The sequence below is a fragment of the Delphinus delphis genome, chromosome 10 (assembly GCF_949987515.2).
Source record: "Delphinus delphis chromosome 10, mDelDel1.2, whole genome shotgun sequence".
In the NCBI taxonomy this organism is placed as follows: Eukaryota; Metazoa; Chordata; class Mammalia; order Artiodactyla; family Delphinidae; genus Delphinus; species Delphinus delphis.
Genome location: NC_082692.2, coordinates 63507151 through 63529635, shown reverse-complemented (window position 1 = coordinate 63529635; position 22485 = coordinate 63507151). Strand labels below are relative to the sequence as shown.

The following is a 22485-nucleotide window of genomic DNA, read 5'->3' as shown; positions in this document are numbered from 1 at the left end:
TGGATATTTTCCCCCATATTTTCTGTATGTGCTTATATTGTTTTTATTATAAATTTATTTTTAAAAATATTTATTTATTTATTTGGCTGCACTGGGTCTTTGTTGTGGCATGCAGGGTCTCTGTTGAGGCATGCAGGGTCTTCGTTGTGTCATGCAGGATCTAGTTCCCTGACCAGGGATCAAACCCGGGCCCCCTGCATTGGGAGCGCAGAGTCTTAACCACTGGACCACCAGGGAAGTCCCCTTTTTATTATAAATTTTAAAAATATTATCAAGTTATGGGAAATGCCTTGCTATCTTTGTCAAGCAGTTTTCTGATTTCTGAATTGAAACTTTATTTCCTCCCCCCACATGCCCAATCAAGTCCCACATTTATAATGTTTCCTTAGCCCTTTGATCATGTGATCACTTTGATTACAGCTTGTCAGAATTCTTTTCACTTGTTTATCCAAAGTATAAGTGCTGAGACTTAAGAAAGGGTTCTGGTAACCTCAGTATTTCCAGCACTTTGTGTGTATGGATACCGTGAAGACAACCACGAATGCTTTTTCTAAAACATCCACTGAAAAGAGGAGTACAAATACGAATGACATTCCAAATGCTTGGACATCTCCAGGTTCCTTTTCTGTTCTTTAAAAAAAATTTCACATGGTACTAATTTAAATCGAATGTAGTATGCCGTATTGTGAGACACAATTATTTTTTTTAATCACTAAGAAAGGAAAAAACTCTGCCAATTAGACTGTGATGTTATTGATAGTATGATGCATTGTGTAGAGGTGTTATACATGGGAAAAATGTATATCATAGAATTGATGAAATACAGCAGTTCTAAGGTCACATCTCTGTAGTCTTTGTGGCTTTAGAGTAGAAAAAAGTGTTTAACCCTGGCACTGCTTTAGATCTCATCCATGTATTGCCACCTTTGTTTCCCCTTCATTACTTTGTTTTGTATGGCTACCATGGACTCTGGTGAATGCACTGAATTATGGTGGAGTAAAGCCTACATTTAGGAAAAGGATTTTTAGTACATTTCTTTTAAGGGGCATTTAAGACAGATTATTGTACTCTAGTCTTGCCACATAGTCTACAGAGACACTGGCTTAAAATACAAATCTGGCTGTTATAGCGTAAAACCCTTTTGTATCTTCTCTTCCCCCAGTGTGCTTCAGTGCACTGGTATACACCAGACTTTTAGCTTTTGATTCCTCAGTCAGGACATAGTGTGGTTATCTTTGTTAGAATATAACTGTGACCTCAGAAAGCCACATGCTCTGATGTAGAGTGTAAACCTTGCATTAAGCAAAGGGGCTGCTGAACAGATACCAGAACAGGTTGAGAACCACTAATTCATAAGATAAAATGTTTCTCATTGTAAGAGACCTGGTCTCTGGACCTGGCCACTGCTCCCTACTTTGGCTAATTATTGGCTTCTTTCTGCCTTATGCTTTATACTCAGATAACATTATTTTATAGTTTCCTTGCTCATATTGTTCTATGTTTTAATCTCTATATCTTTGCCTGGGATCTTCCTTCGTTAAGGATCTCCCTTCAAATTCATTCTTCAAAAACTAATTTTTCTTTTAGAAAGGATTCTTTGCATTCCTATCCTTCCACTAAACTGAGTTGCTTATCTTCCTCATTGCTGTTACATTTGTGCATATTTCTATCCTCGTATTTACTCCATTATGTTGGAATTACTTTTATAACAAAATTATATTTTGTATTTACAGGAAACTGTAAGAGCTTCTTGAGGGCAGGGACTCTGCTTTATTCACCTTTTCTCTCCATCACCTAGCACAGTGCATGACACTATCTTCTTTAAACATTTGCTATGCTAAATGTAACTAAGGCTATGAAGGAACGGACAGCCTATATAGAATATACCTGGAGGTTGTAGGTATCCTAAGTTTTAATAAAAAACAACTTACATTTCAATCGGTTTTAAGTATTTATGATTTCTTTTTATTCTTTTGCATGCTTTCTTGGCTGGATGACAATAGAGAAGAAGAAAATGAGGTATGTATAATTTAATTAGGTATTCAGCGATTATGAGCTTGAAAACATTCAAAATTTAGCTATCATTTTGAATGTGAAATGAAGTAATAGTTTTTGCTTAGTTTTGTTTTTGGATCTATAGTAATTCATTCCAGTGAGGGATGTTGTATATCTCAAGAAAATGGTTTTTAGACTTCGGAGTTTCAAGAGCTTTAGTCAAGGTAAAGGAAGCTGGCAACTTTGGAGACAGCTTTTTACCTGTTTTTACGCATTGAGCTTCCATGTAAAATTCAATTTGAAAAGTGAATTTTCTTTCTTAAAAAGTATTTGAAGACCACTGCTCTGTGATAATGCATGTGAAAACATTTACTTTCCCACTTGAATGGTAACTGTATAATTTTGAAAACTGATCTCAGATTTTACCATGTTGAAGTAGAAAACTGTTCTCTTAAATAGCCAGACTTGATTAAAGAATGTCAGTTAGAAAAATGTTGTAGATGGCAAGTGTACTATCTTTAATTTAGGCTTGAGTTTGTTGCTATAGACTTTCCTGCTGTTCTGTCTACAACCGAGGTTATGCCTTTAACTTCTAACGCCCATCAGTTCCTTTGGTGGTTTGGCAAATAAAGAAGGGTGAAGTCTTCTTAGATGTATACTTTGTAGTTGTCGTTCACGGTAGGATCAGACTATAAATCAGCATGGCCTGGGTGTGTGGGGCCCAGGCAGATGCAGTAGTAGTTTGCCAGGACAGAGTAATTTCCAGGAAGGCAGAAAGGCCTGGGTCCCCATTTGGTTACCTCATCTGTGAAATGAGTGAGATGGGAGACTGCTCTATACCGGTGGTTTACCAAATCTAGGAAGTCCCTCAGAATTGCCTGAGATGCTTGTTCTCAAAAAACAAAACAAAATAAACTTTATTCACCTTAGAGCTATTGAATTGTTATTTCCTGGAGTTTTGTCACAGATCTATATTTCTACCAAGTACCCAAGTGATTCTATGTGATACCAGAAGACCACTGGTTATAATGACTTCTGATGTTTCTTCTCAGATAGGACACAAGAACAAAGTATTTTCATTACTGAGATGTTAGCTGTTGCTCTCTATCCACATGTCCTCTTGTAGTGTATCTTGAAATACACATCAGATTATTTTTTAAATTCTCATTAAAAATTCTGCCTGGAAAATAGTTATAAAACTGGATAAAATTCTTTAAGATAAGAATGGAAAAATATAGATAATTGTTGAAACTGAGGATGTTTACTTAGAGGTTTATTAAACAATTCTCTGTACTTTTGGGTATGTTTGAAAATTTCCATAATAAAGAGTTTTTAAAAATGCATATATAGCTTAATGAAATTCATGCTGTTTGTCATTAAAAAGGACTTTTCATTTCCCTTACATTTTAAACTGTGATGCTAGCCATTTGAAAGTAACTTTATTGTAGTAGTAACTGCTTTTTTTGTTCATTTATAGGCAAAGATTGAAAATGTGCAGAAAACAGGTTTCATCAAAGGACCAATGTTCAAAGGTGTTGCTTCTAGTCGGTTTTTGCCCAAAGGCACCAAGACAAAAGTTAATTTGGAGGAACAGGGACGACAGAAGGTGTCATTCAGCTTCAGCCTTACAAAGAAAACTTTGCAGAACAGGTTTCTGACGGCACTTGGCAGTGAAAAGCAAAATGATACTCCAAATTCCCCAGTTGTACCTCTTCAAGTAGACTCGACCCCTAAAATTAAAATGGACATTGGAGATACATTATCTACTACAGAAGAATCTTCCCCACCAAAATCAAGGGTAGAATTGGGCAAAATCCATTTTAAGAAACATCTGCTTCATGTAACATCCAGGCCACTGCTGACTTCTACCACAGCAGTGGCATCTCCATCTCCTCCCATAGTACCATTACCAGCAGTCATAGCAGAATCAACAACTGTAGACTCGCCACCCTCATCTCCACCTCCACCACCTCCACCTCCCCAAGCCACAACACCCTCATTACCAGCACCAGTAACAGAGCCAGTGGCCTTGCCACACACACCAGTGACAGTTCTGATGACAGCACCAGTAGATGTAGCTGCTAGAGCATTGAAGGAACCACCAGTTACAATTGTACCAGAATCATCAGAAGTGGACACTAAGCAGGACCCTGTGTCTAATAGTTCAGAAGAACACATAACTCACAATTTGAATGAGCAAGCAGATATTCCTTCACAAAAAGAAGATTCCCATATTGGGAAGGAAGAAGAAATTCCAGATAGTTCTAAGAGTAGTCTGGGCTCTAAAAAAACAGGTTCTAAGAAGAAATCCTCACAATCTGAAGGCACCTTTCTTGGTTCAGAATCTGATGAAGATTCTGTACGGACTTCCTCAAGTCAAAGATCACATGATTTAAAATTTTCAGCCAACAATGAAAAAGAAAGAGATTCAAAAAAGAGCTTAGCAACTTTAAAAAATGAGGATTTAGGGAAATCTTCACGATCTAAAACAGAGAGAGATGATAAATATTTTAGCTACTCAAAACTTGAAAGAGATACTCGTTATATATCTTCTCGCTGTAGATCAGAGAGAGAGCGAAGGCGGAGCAGGTCTCGTTCTAGATCTGACAGAGGTTCTAGAACTAGTTCATCCTATTCTCGGTCAGAACGATCCCATTATTATGACTCTGATCGTCGCTACCATAGGAGTTCCCCTTATCGAGAGAGGGCACGCTATTCTCGGCCATATACAGATAACAGGGCAAGAGAAAGTTCTGACTCAGAAGATGAGTATAAGAAGACATACTCAAGGCGCACCTCATCTCATTCTTCCTCTTACAGAGACCTAAGGACACCATCCTCCTATTCTAAATCTGATCGAGACTGTAAAACTGAGTCCTCTTATTTAGAGATGGAGAAGAGAGGAAAGTATTCCTCAAAATTAGAAAGAGAATCCAAAAGGACTTCAGAAAATGAAGCAATGAAAAGATGTTGTTCTCCCACTAATGAACTGGGATTCCGACGGGGGTCATCATATTCCAAGCATGGTAACAGTGCTTCCCGTTATAAATCTGCCCCTTCAAAACCTGCACCCAAGTCTGATAAATTTAAAAATTCTTTCTGTTGTACAGAATTGAATGAGGAAATCAAACAGTCTCATTCTTTTAGTTTACAGACTCCTTGTTCAAAAGGTAGTGAATTAAGAATGATTAGTAAAGTTACTGAAAGAGAGAAGATTGGGTCTCCATCTCCATCAAATCGATTAAATGATTCACCTACTTTTAAAAAGCTAGATGAATCACCTGTTTTTAAGTCTGAATTTATAGGACATGATAGCCATGATAGTATTAAGGAATTAGACTCTTTATGTAAAGTGAAGAATGATCAATTAAGAAGTTATTGTCCCACAGAATTTAATATAAATGGATCTCCTGGGGCAGAATCTGATTTGGCAACATTTTGCACTTCTAAACGTGACACTGTTTTGATGTCTTCTGATGATAGTGTGACTGGATCAGAGGTATCCCCTTTGGTCAAAACGTGCATGCTTTCATCAAATGGATTTCAAAATATTAATAGATGTAAAGAAAAAGACTTGGATGATACTCGCATGCAGCATAGTAAGTCAGAAAGCCCATTTAGAGAAACAGAACCTCCAGTGTCGCCACACCAGGATCAACTCATATCTTTGCCAGTTATGACTATAGATTACTCCAAAACAGTAGTTAAAGAACCAGTTGATGTGAGAGTTTCTTGCTGTAAAACCAAAGATTCAGATATATACTGTACTTCAAACGACAGCCGCCCTTCTTTTTGTCATTCCGGAGCTGAAAATACTGAGCCTTTAGTAACGAAGATTTCTTCAAATAGCTTTATGAACATGCATTTGAAATCAAAAACAGTTATATGTGATAATGGAAGTCTGACAGATCAGCACTCAAAATTTGCATGTGGAGAATATAAGCAGAGTGTTGGTAGTACTAGTTCAGCTTCTATTAATCATTTTGATGATTTATATCAACCTACAGGGAGCTCATGTATTGCTTCATCTCTTCAGAGTCTTCCACCAGGAATAAAAGTAGACAGTTTAACTCTCTTGCAATGTGGAGAGAATACATCTTCAGTTTTGGATGCTGTGCTGAAGAGTAAAAGCTCAGAGTTTTTAAAGCATGCAGAGAAAGAAATAATAGAAGTAGGTAGTGGCCTTCCTGATTCAGGAAGAGGATTTGCTTCCTGGGAAAACAGGCATAATAGTGGACTATCTGGGAAATGTGTGCAAGAGGCTCAAGAAGAAGGGAATTCCATACTGCCTGATAGAAGAGGAAGACCAGAAATCTCTTTAGATGAAGAAGGTGGAAGAGGACATGCACATACTTCTGATGATTCAGAAGTTGTATTTTCTTCTTGTGATTTGAATTTAATCATGGAGGACAGTGATGGTGTAACATATACCTTAAAATGTGACAGTAGTGGTCATGCCTCAGAGATTGTATCTACTGTCCATGAAGATTATTCTGGTTCTTCCGAAAGTTCAAGTGATGAAAGTGATTCAGAAGATACAGATTCTGATGATAGCAGTATTCCAAGAAACCGTCTTCAGTCTGTTGTGGTTGTGCCAAAGAATTCTACTTTGCCCATGGAAGAAACAAGTCCTTGTTCTTCTAGGAGCAGTCAAAGTTACAGACACTATTCTGACCACTGGGAAGATGAGCGATTGGAGCCAAGGAGGCATTCATATGAGGAAAAATTTGAGAGTATAGCAAGTAAAGCCTGTCCTCAAACTGAGAAGTTCTTCTTTCATAAAGCAACAGAGAAGAATTCAGAAATTTCTTTTATACAGCCCAGCCGAAAACAGATAGATAATCACATGTCTGAAATTGCTCATCCTCAGAGTGATGGGGTTGATAGTACAAGTCATACAGACATAAAATCTGACCCTCTAGGTCATCCAAATTCTGAGGAAGCAGTGAAAGCCAGAATAACTTCTAGGCAGCAAGAAGAGCTGCCAGTTTATTCTTCTGATGATTTTGAAGATGTCTCAAGTAAGTCTCGGCAACAGACCACTTTCGCTAACAGGCCAGATAGTAGACTGGGGAAAACAGAGTCAAATTTTTCTTCTTGTGAGATCTCCCGAGTGGATGGTTTCCGTTCATCAGAAGAGCTCAGAAATCTAGGGTGGGACTTCTCTCAACAAGAAAAGCCTACTACCACATATCAGCAACCTGACAGCAGCTATGGAGCCTGTGGTGGACACAAGTATCAGCAAAATGCAGAACAGTATAGTGGGACACGTAATTACTGGCAAGGCAATGGCTACTGGGATCCAAGATCAGCAGGTAGACCGCCTGGAACTGGGGTTGTGTATGATCGAATTCAAGGGCAGGTACCAGATTCCTTAACAGATGACCGTGAAGAGGAGGAGAATTGGGATCAACGTGGAGGATCTCACTTTTCAAGCCAGTCCAATAAATTTTTTCTGTCCCTTCAGAAGGACAAGGGATCCGTGCAAGCACCTGAAATAAGCAGCAATTCCATTAAGGACTCTTTAGCTGTGAATGAGAAGAAAGATCTTTTGAAAAACTTAGAAAAAAATGATATGAAAGATAGAGGACCTCTTAAAAAAAGGAGACAGGAATTGGAGAGTGATTCTGAAAGTGATGGTGAGCTTCAGGACAGAAAGAAAGTTAGAGTGGAGGTAGAGCAGGGAGAGACAGCAGTGCCTCTAGGCTCAGCATTGGTTGGGCCTTCGTGTGTCATGGAGGACTTCAGGGACCCACAGCGGTGGAAGGAATGTGCCAAACAAGGGAAGATGCCTTGTTACTTTGATCTGATTGAAGAAAATGTTTATTTAACAGAAAGGTAAGCCAAATTAATACTTGTTGGACAAGTATTAACCTCGTTTTGTAGGAAAAAAATTAACTTTCAAAAGTTCAGAATATATGAGCTCAATTGTATGAAATATGGTTGTGTGATAAAATGTAACTTAAAAAATTTTAAAAGTGTATTTACCTATTTAGATTTGATGGTGTACAGTCCCCCAATTTCCCCCCCCACCCCACACACAGGAAGGGGATGTCTAAATTTTTTTTTTTTTGGTCCCATTACCTCTTTGGTTCTAGAAGTACATTAAAAAAAGTATATAGACCAGCCCAGTTTTTCTTAAATTTCTTTTACATGTGAAACTGTGGCAGAAAGTGAAACAAAACTCCAGCAAAATAGTCTGCTTTTAGAGAAGAAAAAAGTTACGTTGGATTTTTTTTCCTTCATTCTGAACATTTTTTTTAACATCTTTATTGGAGTATAATTGCTTTACAATGGTGTGTTAGTTTCTGCTGTATAACAAAGTGAATCAGCGATATAGATACATATATCCCCATATCTCCTCCCTCTTGCGTCTCCCTCCCACTCTCCTGATACTATCCCACCCCTCTAGGTGGACACAAAGCACCGAGCTGACCTCCCTGTGCTATGCGGCTGCTTCCCACTAGATATCTATTGTGCATTTGGTAGTGTATATATGTCCGTGCCACTCTCTCACTTCGTCCCAGCTTACCCTTCCCCCTCCCGGTGTCCTCAAGTCCAATCTCTACGTCTGCGTTTTTATTCCTGTCCTGCCCATAGGTTCTTCAGAACCTTTTTTTTTTTTTTTAGATTCCATATATATGTGTTAGCACACGGTATTTGTTTTTCTCTTTCTGACTTCACTCTGTATGACAGTCTCTAGGTCCATCCACGTCACTAGAAATAACTCAACTTCGTTTCTTTTTAAAAATATGGAACCCTTCACGAATTTGCATGTCGTCCTTGCGCAGGGGCCGTGCTAATTTTCTCTGTATTGTTCCAATTTTAGTATATATGCTACAGAAGCAAGCACCATTCTGAACATTTTTGAAAAATATCTTTAGGTACTTTACAAGCTGGAACTCGATTAGAATATAGTTTTCTTTTGTCATGTTTCAAAATCTGTTGCTAGTAGATTAAACTTGGCAATAGCATAACAAGTCTTTAAGTTTTAAATGGTGAAATCCCTAACATGAAACAAGGTATAATGAGACTAGGATAATAAAAACAAATTCCTAGAGCACAGATTCTCAGTCGACTTTCTTTCACCTCTCTTTGATAATCTTGTTTTCCCAATGTAAATATATGTTGAATATGCCTTTAAAAAAAATTTATAGTCTCCTAACCACCTACCTCCTTTTGGAAATTTCTCCTCTAGTTGAGAATCAACTTAGCCATCATCCCTTTAAGCATTCAGAATTTTTTAAAATGAAGACATTTTCCACTGTGGATAAGGTAAAAGACTTCATCTTAAAGTTAGACCCATCAGAAGTTTTTCCTATTTAAATAGCAAAAAAAAAAAAAAACCACTTTTTTTTTAAGGATAAAGCGGGCCTCTTACAATTACGTTCATTTGTAACTAGTTGTAAATTAGGTTTAACTTCAAAATATTGAATATTTTAAGTGGTACTCCTTAAGAATTTTGTGAGTAGAGTGATGCAACTTACATGATCTTTGTGAAAGAATAGAAATAAAATTAATCAACCCAACCCTCTGGATTTTATTCAGTGAGTTTCATATACATAATTGGTTGGTGAGAGGCATTTTAAAGTGCTTGATATAAGCTGGGCATTTATAGAAGCCACTAAGAAGACAAATTATTGTAAAATAGTATGTGCATTCTTATGTCTAGTGAAAATAGGCTTACCTGAGCGAAATCTGTGCCCGTTAGTCCTCATCTGGCCTTTTTGGAGCAATACAAAATAAAGCTACTGTTTTTACACATAGCTCTTAAGTACTTATAAAAAGATAATTTGTTTATCTTTAGTCATATTTCTTCAGGCTAAGCATGTTCTTATGCTCATTAATGAATTATATCTTTAATTGATCCAGATGAATCATACTTGTTGTTCAAACTTAGTGGAAACTATCATGACACACTAGGTACTTTATAAAACTGAGACTGTAGTAGAACATATGTTGGAGATGAAAGCAGATTAGTTAGATTAAGACAGTCACTTAGAGCAGCTGTGCTCTTCACTTGTCTAATAGCTGAAGAGTAAGTCATAGTTTCCTAATCTTAAGAAAGGGATCTTATTCGTCTGTCCTTGATTTTTTTTTTCCTTTTTGACAAAGATCAAAAAATAGAGTTCAACAAAAAGACCAGTAAATAATCACATTTTCACTTTTGCTTTGCAAACTCTGGCTTAGGTTTTTATGAACCCAGTCAATTTCGAACATTTATCTTCTCCCCGCCAAATCTACACTGAGAAAGTTTAGTCCTCTGTAGTAATGCTATTCTATAATAATATATACGTCATTCTTTTTTCTTTTTTAAATCATTCAGTCTTCTTTTAAACAGGATTTGTACAAAAGTGATGTTGCTAAAGGATTCTCTAAAGGATTTGATTGAGCTAAATTCTTAATTAAAAACTCCTTTTTCTTTCTAAAGCAACTCCTTTTCTTCCTTAGCCTTGTATCTCAACTATTATTTGTATATCCATGAGGCCTGCTTCTTTTTTTTTTTTTTTGGGCTGCTCCACTGCATGCGAGATCCTAGTTCCCCGACCAGGGATTGATCCCTCGCCCCCTGCAGTGGAATCGCGGAGTCTTAACCACTGGACTGCAGGGAAGTCCATGAGGACTGATTCTTAAACCTAACTTTAATTAATCAGCTATGTTATTATTTGATATTCATGAGTTTTCCTATTTCTCTGTGGAGCCAAATATGACTATTAACATTTGAAACTGCTCAGAGTTCAAGGTTTAGATGACAAGGACTAGGAAATAAGGACTGAGTCCAAAATGATAGACCTGAACTTACCCCAGCTTCCCATTTGCCAAGGCTGAGGTTGTCTCTCTCACCTGTTTTGCAATACAATTCCTAGTGTTTTCAGTCTCATAAATGCGTAGTGGTTAGATGTTTTCTTCTTTTTGAATGATTGACTTAACGAGAATCATTAAATGGGAAACTAGTGAGATTTAGCACATTTTTGATTGTGTATGTTGTATCATTGCCAGGACATTTTTTTAACCAATTTTAATAAAATTTTACCCACTAGAAAGAAGAATAAATCCCATCGGGATATTAAGCGAATGCAGTGTGAGTGTACACCTCTTTCTAAAGATGAAAGAGCTCAAGGTGAAATAGCATGTGGGGAAGATTGTCTTAATCGTCTCCTCATGATTGAATGGTAAGTAAATTAGAATGCTCTGCTTTTGCTCAACTATTCTATTAAATGTCTCTAAATTTTAAGAAGAATTATTAGGAGTAAAATTTAACTTTTCTCCTTCTACCTATTGTGGAGTATTTCTGAGCAATGAAATCTCCAATGTGTAATAGTGTTTATAAGGAGGCAGATTTCCCTTGCATTGTGCGTTAGATTATAGTACATATTGTAAGTGCTCTGTAAAGTAGCCCTAATGCTAACATAGTAATACTAATTTTTACCCAGTCTCCTTTTATCTTTTGTAAGGTTCACGTCCTGAAAGGTAAATGTTGGTATTTTTTAGCTTTTACTATAAAAATAAGCTAAAACCCTAACATTTCAAAAGTGCTTAAAGTAAAATGTCTTGCTCCCCCAAGCCTCAATCCCTCTGTTTGTAGTCTTTCCAGATAATTTTTATGCCTATACCAGCATGGGTAGACGTTTCCTCTTTTTATGTGTAGAAATGAAATCCTTACTATATGTACTTTTTGAAACTTTGTTGCCTCTCACCTGCCACACACACTTTTCTTTTTTTTAATAATTTTTTTTTTAATGTAACTTTGGCTGCAGTGGGACTTCATTGCTGTGCGCGGGCTTTCCCTAGTTGTGGCGAGCGGGGGCCACTACCTGCCACCATGCACGGGCCCCTCATCGTGGTAGCTGCTCTTGTTGCAGAGCATGGGCTCTAGGCACGCGGGCCTCAGTAGCTGTGGCTCGTGGGCTCTAGAGCACAGGCTCAGTAGTTGTGGCGCACGGACCAAGTTGCTCCGGGACATTTGGGATCCTCCCGGACCAGGGCTCGAATGCATGTCCCCTGCATTGGCAGGCGGATTCTTTAACCACTGTGCCACCAGGGAAGTCCCTACACTTTTAATTAAATATGTTTTGGAGACCTATTCAGAGCTACATATTTAGACCTATCTAAATCTTTCTCTTGACTACATTATGTATTCTATTCATAGTTAACCCATATTTATTAATCTTCTATTGATAGACATTTGCTTCCATATTTTTCATATAAACAGTAAATATCTTTACATTAAAAAATGTGATTTTTAAAAAAAAACCAGTCGGATTGAAAATTGTATCATTTTTAACATGGAAAGAATATTAAGGTGATTTATAGTGTAGGTACCTTATTTTTAGTGTTAATGAAGTGTTTTTTTCCAAAACTCAGTTTTTGGTTTTGCTTATGTAATAGTGTTACAAAAATAAAACATATACCTCAAAAAATAAAAAAGAGAAAGCATTTTTGGTATTTTTAAATGTAAACTAAAAGCAGAGATGACAGTAAACATATAAGGAGAGAAGAGGGATTTCCTTGGTGGCACAGTGGTTAAGAGTCCGCCTGCCAATGCAGGGGACACGGGTTTGAGCCCTGGTCTGGGAATATACCACATGCCGCGGAGCAACTAAGCCTGTGCGCCACAACTACTGAGCCTGCGCCCTAGAGCCCACAAGCCACAACTACTGAGCCCGTGTGCCACAACTACTGAAGCCTGTGAGCCTAGAGCCCGTGCTCTGCAACGAGAAGCCACCACGATGAGAAGCCTGCACACTGCAACTAAGAGTAGCCGCCACTCACCACAACCAGAGAAAGCCCACGCACAGCAACAAAGACCCAACGCAGCCAAATTAATTAATTAATTAAAAAAGAAGAGAAGACATAAGAACAGTATTCTCCTAATTTGACATTGTTGCCCTAGTCTCTGCATTTTTCTGGTTTTTCCTGTCAACCTTGTTGAACAGATATGAAGTACAGAAATTCTTTTTTCTTGTTATTCCCACGCTCAAAACTTAGTGGTTCTCAAAATTAGGTTCAAATATAACCTTGGTATTGAGAGCCCTTCATAGTACATCAACAACCTGCCTTTTCATCTTCCAGCAACCCACCTTTCTTATCAGTTATCCTTAGCTATTTTATTCCCCTTTTCTCAAGTAGGCCTTGTTTCCTATTTCTGCACACAGGTGGGCACTGTCATTGTACCTCTTGTTTTCCTTATCTGTCCATATCCTCTGTGTCATTAGAAATTCTGCTTTAATCCTACTCCTTCTGGAAAGCTTTCTTTCACTGCTTCTCTCCAGAGTGAATCCTTTATCCGTTGGACATCTGTAAAAATGTTGCTTACTACTACTGGTTTGGCAATAAATAATAATATGTTGGAAATAGTTAGTAATTTTTATTGTAGCCTTACTCAGTATTAAAAACCTTTGTATCTGTAAGCTTTGGAATATTAAGAATTCAGTAAATTTTTGATTTTATTTTTATTCTAGGATCCATGAGGGAAGAGCCTTGCCAGTTTTTATTGTGCTTACTCTGAACAGAGATATGTTTAATGACGACTTTGGTTTCTCTTAAATGTAGCTCAAGTAGTTAGCTACATTCAGAAGATGAAATTAGTGATGATTGGAGTGGAATATAAGAGAAGGTGCACTGATTGAAAATAAGTTAGCTCTGCATAGTTGTCAGAGTACTGCAAACTTACATGCAGCCTGGAAATGTATCTTAGACACTCAGGGAGGGGTAATGACCAGTTGACAAGACTGTATTTTGGGCATCATCTGTTTAACAATGTAGACACTCAATTTTAAGGAATCCCTTCATGATGGAAAGAATTATTGAGGAAGGCTCACTTGGAGGTTTACCACACATATGCTGATTATGCCATAAAGATATGGATATATTTACATAACATTCTAGTGAACATGTTTTTGGTTCTTTTGCTGCTTTGAAGAATTAATTTTCTCCTTTTCTCATTTCAGTTCTTCTCGTTGTCCAAATGGGGATTATTGTTCCAATAGACGGTTTCAAAGAAAACAGCATGCAGATGTGGAAGTCATACTCACAGAAAAGAAAGGCTGGGGCTTGAGAGCTGCTAAAGACCTTCCTTCGTAAGTTGTTTTAATCGTCTTTCACTTCATTTGTGTTGTTGAAGTTGGTTAGATACTTTTTAGGAAAATAATTTGCCTATTACACTGAAGTTTAATAATGATTATTGTGCAGAATGACCACTTGGTAGCTAGTTTGTTCGTTTTAAATTCACTTCTTTTAGGAAATTAAATAGAAATCTCTTCTGTCTATATATGAGAGAGCAGTTTGTCCCTTGTGATATTTGGACTAGGCCGGTCCTTCTTTGTCTGATAGTTATGTTACCTTAATTCCAAGTAATTACCAAGTATTTGCTGTAGATCCCCACAATCCCTATGAAACTCTATAAAAAGGAGTTAGGACAGAATCTATAAAGTTGAATCTATATAAAGTTCAGTTGGGATAAGAGTAGTGGAGAGTCTGAGGATATTGAGATAGAGAATTAAAGCATACTTGATAGATACTCATTAAACATTTTTGAATGAATAAATGTTGCCTTCTAAAGTCATGTAACTTTTATATGTAATGCAATAAAAGGTTCAGTTTTATTTTCTACCATATTCGGTATTTCCTTTAACCACCAATTTTCTTACATATAGCATATTTAAGTATTCTTATGAAAGTTGAGTACCTTTTTCTTTAAAGTTAAGTATATACAGATTACATTTGTTTATGATTGAAGAATTTTTAAAAATACATCAAAGGAATAAAGGAAGAAAAACAGTTGCTGATTCTAGTGATTCAGGCACAACTATTCTTTCAGAATCCTAAGCATATGGCCAAACTTGAATGGGAATTGGGATGGAGTGAGGGGTTTTAGTCTTTTTATTGTGGGGATTCAAAGCAACCAGGTAGCAAAAAACCTAATAATAACCACCACCACTACCACCAGGTAATTTAGTTTTCTGACAGGAACCTCATATATCTTTTGAAAGCCAAATCATTTAGTTTTTATTGTGAAAATAGGAAATGATCTTATCCTTTTGAGAACCAACCAGAAAAAAACCATGTTTTATTATATAAAAAAGTAGATAGTAGGAACCTCATATATTTCCCTTTTCTGCAAAGTATTATCAGAGTATTTTGGTTTATAACCATTTTTAAATTGTTTATTTGAAACAAGTATCTCAGAATCATCTCAGTATGTTTCATATCCAAATTCATTGGATCCTTTATAATATTTTAAATAAATAATAGACTAAGCTTCCCTTGAACACTGTTAACAACACTGAACTCAGTACTTGCCAAGGCAGTCTGGTGCATTTCTAAAATCACTAACTCTGGTCTAGATGCAGGTTTTTAGGTATGCTTTCTTTTATTCTACTCAAGCCAGCCAGGCTTTTCTTTTGGAGAGTCTTTTTAAAATTTTTTTAAAGGAACTCCAGTTTGGACATAACCCTCTCTTACAGGGGTAGTAATGGACACTGCCTCTTGGCAGAGTCTGCACTAACATAGCTTCAACTTTAATGTAAATTCTTGTTGTATGCAACAGAGACTATTTGATGGCTCAGGAGTCCGTTTCTGTTATGAGGAAGGAGATGGGAGAAGAGAGGAGAGAATGCATGACTGGTTCACATAGCAGGTTAAAATTTCCTAAAGCTCTTTAGCTTTCCTCAGCTACTCACAAAGAACCCTGCTTTGGTAAAATATACCAGGACTTAATGTTTCCATGATTCCCACACTTTCACTCATGTACTTCCATGTGCTGATGGTAATACCAATTTTATAAATTTTTAACTCTAAGCTATTTAGGTGTTCACTGGTAGAGTATTCCCATTTAAGAAGGGCATACTGTCAGATGTGCACAGTATGAGGAGGAGGTATTTGGAACAAACTGCTAGTTACTGTTAAAATACCATGACAGACTCCACCAAAAAAAAAGCAAATTCTTACCAAAACCCTCAAGTTTTAGGCTGTAGGAATGGAAGGCAGTGCTGTCCAGGTTGACTTAATGTTATTGGATACCAAATGGGACTTCGTTTTTTTGGGATGGGGGGGTGGAGTAAAATTCAAACAATATATTATTAGCCTTTTTAAAGTGCATGATTCAGTGACATTTAGTACATTCATAATATTGGGCAGCTATCACCTCTGTCTAGTTCCAAAAATTTTTATCACCCCAAAAGGAAACCCCTTACCCATTAAGCAGATTCTCCCTATTGCCCCCTCTTCCCAGCCCTTGGCAACCTCTAAATCTGCCATCTCTGTGGATTTACCTATTCTAGATATTTATATGAAATATAAATGTGGCTTTTTGTTTCTGGCTTCTTAAAGCTGTTAAACATAGCATTTTTTTAGCGTGGCCAAAAAAAAAAAAAAGGAGAAGTATACTGATTATGTCAGTATATCATAACAAATACGAATGATTTACATTTTTAAATTTTAAAAATCTCTTTGGTTAGTGTTAGGGCACGTTTGTTTATTTTCTCTCTGCACGTCTTGTGGGGTCTTAGTTCCCCGACCAGGGAATGAACCCAGGCCCCAGCAATGAAAGTGCTGAGTCCTAACCACTGGACAGCCAGGGAATTCCAGGGCATGTTTATTTTGAAAGGGTAAGACAAGACTTCTGGGTAGGTCACTTCAGGTCAGAACTTGGGAGTAAACCGTAGAGAAGCATTTGTTTACATGGAGGTAATACTTGAAGTCATTGGTGAGAATGAGCTTTTATAAAATAAAGGGAGAGGGAAGAGACTGAGAATATCTTCAATAGAGAAGAAATAGGTAAATAACCATGAACAATCAAAGGTAGAAGGTAACTGAAAGAAGCCAAGGAGAGAGCTTAATCATGACTGTTGATAAATGCTAGAGAAAACTCACAGAGAATGCAGTCAGAGAAAAGGTATATTTGACCTTTAACATCATTAGAGACCTTTGAGAGTAAAGGTAGTAGAAGGGCTGCTGTATTTAAGTTGCCTTCTTTTTTCTTAGGACATAAAGCCTCTAATTTTTCACTGCTTCTGATTTCTTCACAACCATTTCTCAGTTGTGAATCATTGTTTTCATGATAATGTAAACCAGACTTGAAAGTTCGTTTTAATATCTAGTGAGAGCAAGGATATGCATTTTGGTATAAGTGTAAATTATAAAAGCTTCTTAGAGTCAACATTCTTTGAAAAGTATTAGGAAGGAGAAAATTAACCTCGATTAGTTGCTAGGCACTTTACATGTATTTTAATTACATCTTGTGTAATAGCAAATCTGTCCACTTTACAATAGTTTTTAAAATTCATTATTTTTGCATGGATGTATGTGTTTTCCGTATATCTCCTAGGCAGGAAATACTGTTTTTCTTTTGCCAGGAACACCTTTGTCCTGGAATATTGTGGAGAGGTACTTGATCATAAAGAGTTTAAAGCCCGGGTAAAGGAGTATGCACGAAACAAAAACATCCACTACTATTTCATGGCCCTGAAGAATGATGAGGTAAGTGGCATGATTGTGTTTGTTTTGAAACAGATCTGGAAATTCTTGAGTTTGAAAGGGGTCATTGATATGGACTGATCTTTAAAATATATTAAGTGACCAAAATAAGGAGCTGAACAGTGTGGATAGTTTTTTTCTATTTGCTTACAAAAAGGATGAGGGAGAGGGGGGTATTTACATGTATATGTAAATGTAAACATACATGCTTCATACTACAATTCTTAAAAACTATTGATAGCCCCCAAAGAGCTTTTGTTTATGTAGATTATATTTATCAATATTTATATTAAAGACGAAAGCTGAGAAGTTGAAAATACTTATTTTTTATTAAACCATTTAAAAGTGACAATAAGCAAGCCTATTACGTTGACACAAATAGCATATGCTTTTGTGAAAATTAAGTATTTTCCAAAAAGCTTTTTTTTTTTAGTGAGGAGTACCATTTACAAATCTCTTTAATGTCTGACTTACTAGAATTTAGCTAGATTTCTCATGTCTGCCTCTACATCCAATCTGGAAATGCAAGTTGTAAGGAACTATCCTAGTAGGACCTGTTGAATCTCACTCTGAGGGTGGGCTCAGCAAGAGTTTTAACAAGCTCTCAGTGGATTCAGATACATACTCAAGTTGGAGAGCTGCTGCACTGTGGTATCGCATGCATTTGAAAATGAAGTTTTAAAAACTTGAAGTAAGATTGGAATATAGGATGTAAGAAATAGCTAAAAGAAAATGAGACATTGATAGATATGGAGATAATTTTGCCCCCTAGGTAAAATGTTGATAGTTAGAGATCTTTCTGAGGAAGACATTGGATATTTGTCACTTTGATGTGTAAAGTGATATGAGAGAGTTCTCAGAAGGAATGGGGGATTAGGGGTAAGGGTCTTAAATTTGCTGGATGCCTTGCCTTTGCAAAATGCACATATGTTTTAAGGTCTCTTTTTTTTTTTTTTTGCGGTATGCGGGCCTCTCACTGTTGTGGCCTCTCCCGTTGCGGAGCACAGGCTCCAGATGCGCAGGCTCAGTGGCCATGGCTCACGGACCCAGCCGCTCCACGGCATGTGGGATCTTCCCAGACCGGGGCACAAACCCGTGTCCCCTGCATTGGCAGGCGGACTCTCAACCACTGCGCCACCAGGGAAAGCCCCTAAGGTCTCATTTTTAACTGTTAAATTATCCTTTTCCCTAGATAATAGATGCCACTCAGAAAGGAAATTGCTCCCGGTTCATGAATCACAGCTGTGAACCAAACTGTGAGACTCAAAAAGTAAGTTGAGGTAGATTTAGAGTTTGGGATATTTGTTCAAGACTGCTGTTCTGACTGTTAATTTTAGATTCTATACCAAAGGTACGCATGGATATTATTTTTTAATCATTGTACTGATTTTTTTCTTACTCTTAAACTTTTTTTTGAAATAAGTTTAGATGTATAAAATAATAAATAGTGTTGAAATAGTACAGAGTTCCCATATATTATCCTTCACTAACTTCTGCAAATGTCTACATTGAACATAACCATAATATAATTACCCAATCCAGGAAATACTATTAACTACTAACTAGTCTAAAGACCTTATTCAAGTTTTGCCATATGTCATATTTCTAGTCTAGGATCCAATCCAGGAACTCCAGTTGCATTTAATTGTCACATCTCTGCCCATAAATTTTAGATATTGTTTAAGGTGCCGAAATGAAAAACTAAATTTTAATTTTGATGAAGTCCAGTGTGTACTGTTATGTTCAGATTTTATATCAGTCTTATCCAGGTGCCAAATTTGGTAGTTTTAATAACATTTATAAGGGGCTGAATGGCCACAGATGAGAGAGACGATATATGGTATGCACGTGGATATACTGCTCCTCCTCAACAAGGCCAGACTTTGGGTCTTGGTTATCTTTATGTCCCTGTGCCTGGCACACAGTTGACACTTGATAAATTCATTTACCGAATTCGATGTAATATTTCGAGGTAATGATCTTGGTACCCTCTAATTTGTGTTTTAAGCTTAGAGTTAAAAAAAAAAGCATATAGATACATATATATGCACATTAGAATATTGGTTCTTTTTTAGGTTAAGAAAGCTGTGGACCCACGCCCTAGAAAAATATATCAGTGATTTCCTCTCATATTGAATAGTTTTGACTCTTGGATATTTTTTGCCCTTTGATATCTGTACTTATAGATCTTAGATACAGCTCTTCCAAGAGCCAAAACATATAACGAATAGGAGAACCCAGTGTGAAATTATTTAACCTAATTAAGTTCTGGTTCTATTTTTGCCTGCAGCTGGTGGCCACATGTCTAGCTGTGAGACTCCAACTGTACTGTTTCCCTTCACCTCTTTAAGTCTGGGTTTTTCATCAGTAGCAGGTTCAAATGGTCTGGACAGGCGCTTTCCAGTCAATTTACATATTCTGGAACTACAAGGTCCAATCCCTGTGTATTTACCCCCATTTTAATTTTTGAGTTTTATGTATCTGCTCTGATGCTTCCCTTCCCTTTCTCTACACTCAGCATTATGACCACTGTTTCATGAAATTAAACTTCTGGCATTGTTGTTTTCCTTTTTCCACGCCCCATCTTATCTTATAGTTACTTTTAACATAAGGTAGTACAAATTTGCCTGGTACTCAGTGACACCAAGCATTCCATATTTGCCTATTTTTACTACAAGTGAATCTTTACTGTGTGAAAATGTGTATTAAGGTAAGTTAAAGTAGCAGTTACTTTTTTTTTTTTTTTTTTTTTTGCGGTACGCGGGCCTCACTGCTGTGGCCTCTCCCGCTGCAGAGCACAGGCTCCAGACATGCAGGCTCATTGGCCATGGCTCACGGGCCCAGCCGCTCCACGGCACGTGGTATCCTCCCGGACCGGAGCACGAACCCGCGTCCCCTGCATCGGCAGGCGGACTCCCAACCACTGCGCCACCAGGGAAGCCCCAGCAGTTACTTTTATTAGAGTTAAATTATAGATGATACTCATCTGGTAGCTCATTAAATAAGAGTGATACTTAAGTTTATTTTGTTTTTTAATTTTCCTGTTAGCTATTTGGAAAAGCCTTTATTATCTAAAGAGGCACATGCACAATTAAGGCAGATGATGATGATCTTTTTTTAAAAAACACCCACACACACATAGATTAACCAGTTACTAATTTCTTTTCTTTTAAAAACAACATCTCAGTGGACTGTGAATGGACAACTGAGAGTTGGGTTTTTTACCACCAAACTGGTTCCTTCAGGCTCAGAGTTAACATTTGACTATCAGTTCCAAAGATATGGGTAAGTATTGATTCCGTTCTGTTTTGCTGCTTCTGATGCAGAAATAGACTGTTCAGATATAGGAATCTAAAACTTAGATGTGAATTACTAAGAAGTTATATGTACTGTCAGTTCTTACCTATAGTGTTCTCTTTTAGTTCTGTGTATTTTCCTTCTGTATGACACTTCAGGCCATTAAGGGATATTGTACAGGAACTACATGTTCCTCCTCTGAACTTCATGCTGCCTTATTTATATAGTTATGTTTCTAATATAATTTTAAAACTTTCTATTACAGAAATGTCAACAGGGTGTTGACATGGTATAAAGAGAACAATATAATGAATCCCTGTGTGGCCATAATTCATCTGTCAGTTATTAGTTCATGACTTTATCATGTCTCATCTATACCATATTGTACTCTGAAAAATAATTTGTTACCTAGTTCTACCAAAACCAGTAACTGATGCAATAGCACTGAATACGCCTAGCATTTATATTGTGGTTTTAATAAAACCCCACTAAAAGGAACAGGGTTCCTCGGAGAAATGTCTGGTGTCAACTTTGGGACAGGTATTAAACAAGATGACTCTGGATTATCTCCTCATACCAGAAAACCAGTTATAAAAGATAAGGAGGGTCATGTCAAAGGGACTTCGGAGATAGCTTGAATAGAATCTCACTTACCAAAAGTGGGAGGGTTCTTATTAACACTTAAGCATCATTAAGAATAATAATGGCGAGTGGTTTGAAACACACTACGTAAAATCCATGAGTTTTAATGACATTTTAAAAATAAAAGCGCATTAGTCATAATTGAAAGGAACCAATTCATGATCTTGAAAACTAGTTTTTGGTTTTTTTTAATTGAAGTATAGTTGATGTGCAATATTACATAAGTTACAGGTATACAACATAGTGAATAACAATTTTTAAAGGTTATGTTCCATCTATAGTTACTACGAAACACTGGCTATATTCCCTCTATTGTACAGTACATCCTAGTAGCTTATTTATTTTATGCATAATAGTTATATCTCTTAATCCCCTATCCCTCTTTTGCCCCTTCCCCTCTCCTTATGAGTAACCACTAGTTCAAAAATTAAAAGAAGAAAAAAATCAAGCATTTACCCTTCCTTTCCCAAGTGAATTTTTGATTAAACCAAGCAGTTGGTGAGAGGAAATTCTTTATAGAGGTTATTTTAGCTAATAAATGAAGCAGTAATGGTATCACCATTTTGCAACACCTCATAAACTAGTGGATCTAGGCAATGGTCAAGTATTCTGGGGTTGACCAGGTTCCATGTAGGGCTCCATTATTTTTTTTTTCCTCTTGTATTTGTACTGTCCTCTTTGAAAGAAAGGAAACTGGAAATTAAGTGCTGTTTGTGATTCCCTGCTGTATTTATCAAATATTTTTGTGCCTCTGATTGCTACTGTTATATACTAAATCTATCAGTTTACTTTTGGAATAGTCCTTCATGTTTTCCTTGGGTAGCTCTGGTTGCAGAGTAAATAAATGGCAGAGGGCTGTAGACTTAGGCCTGTATTCTTTCCTCCACTTTACCTTGACACCATGGTTACATTTACTTATTACTATATTTATTAGTAGTGTCTCATCCTTATGTAATGATAACTTTTAATAACCACGTGTTTCCTTCTAAGTGTCCTTTACTAATTATGCTTTTTATATCTGTTCATAATAATACATTTTGTTCTGTGTGTCAGTTAAATATTTACATATAAGTT

At 36.9% G+C, this 22485-nt stretch overlaps 1 protein-coding gene and 1 non-coding gene across 5 annotated transcripts in view; one reads left to right on the top strand and one right to left on the bottom strand.

Moving 5' to 3' along the window:
* Positions 1–22485, top strand: part of SETD2 (SET domain containing 2, histone lysine methyltransferase) — a 113429-nt gene that overhangs the window by 26449 nt on the left and 64495 nt on the right. For all 4 annotated transcript variants that reach the window (XR_009520867.1, XM_060022357.1, XM_060022356.1 and 1 more), the window contains exons 2-8: positions 2004–2019; positions 3473–7833; positions 11037–11168; positions 13947–14075; positions 17352–17475; positions 18665–18742; positions 20660–20757. Coding sequence is in view for 3 of the 4 variants with exons in the window: in XM_060022357.1 (XP_059878340.1) it covers positions 2004–2019; positions 3473–7833; positions 11037–11168; positions 13947–14075; positions 17352–17475; positions 18665–18742; positions 20660–20757 (4938 nt within the window). In the remaining variant the exon portion in view is untranslated. The remainder of the gene's footprint in view (positions 1–2003; positions 2020–3472; positions 7834–11036; positions 11169–13946; positions 14076–17351; positions 17476–18664; positions 18743–20659; positions 20758–22485) is intronic.
* Positions 8742–8848, bottom strand: LOC132433035 (U6 spliceosomal RNA). The gene has a single exon (XR_009521074.1). It is a non-coding gene; the product is annotated as a U6 spliceosomal RNA (small nuclear RNA).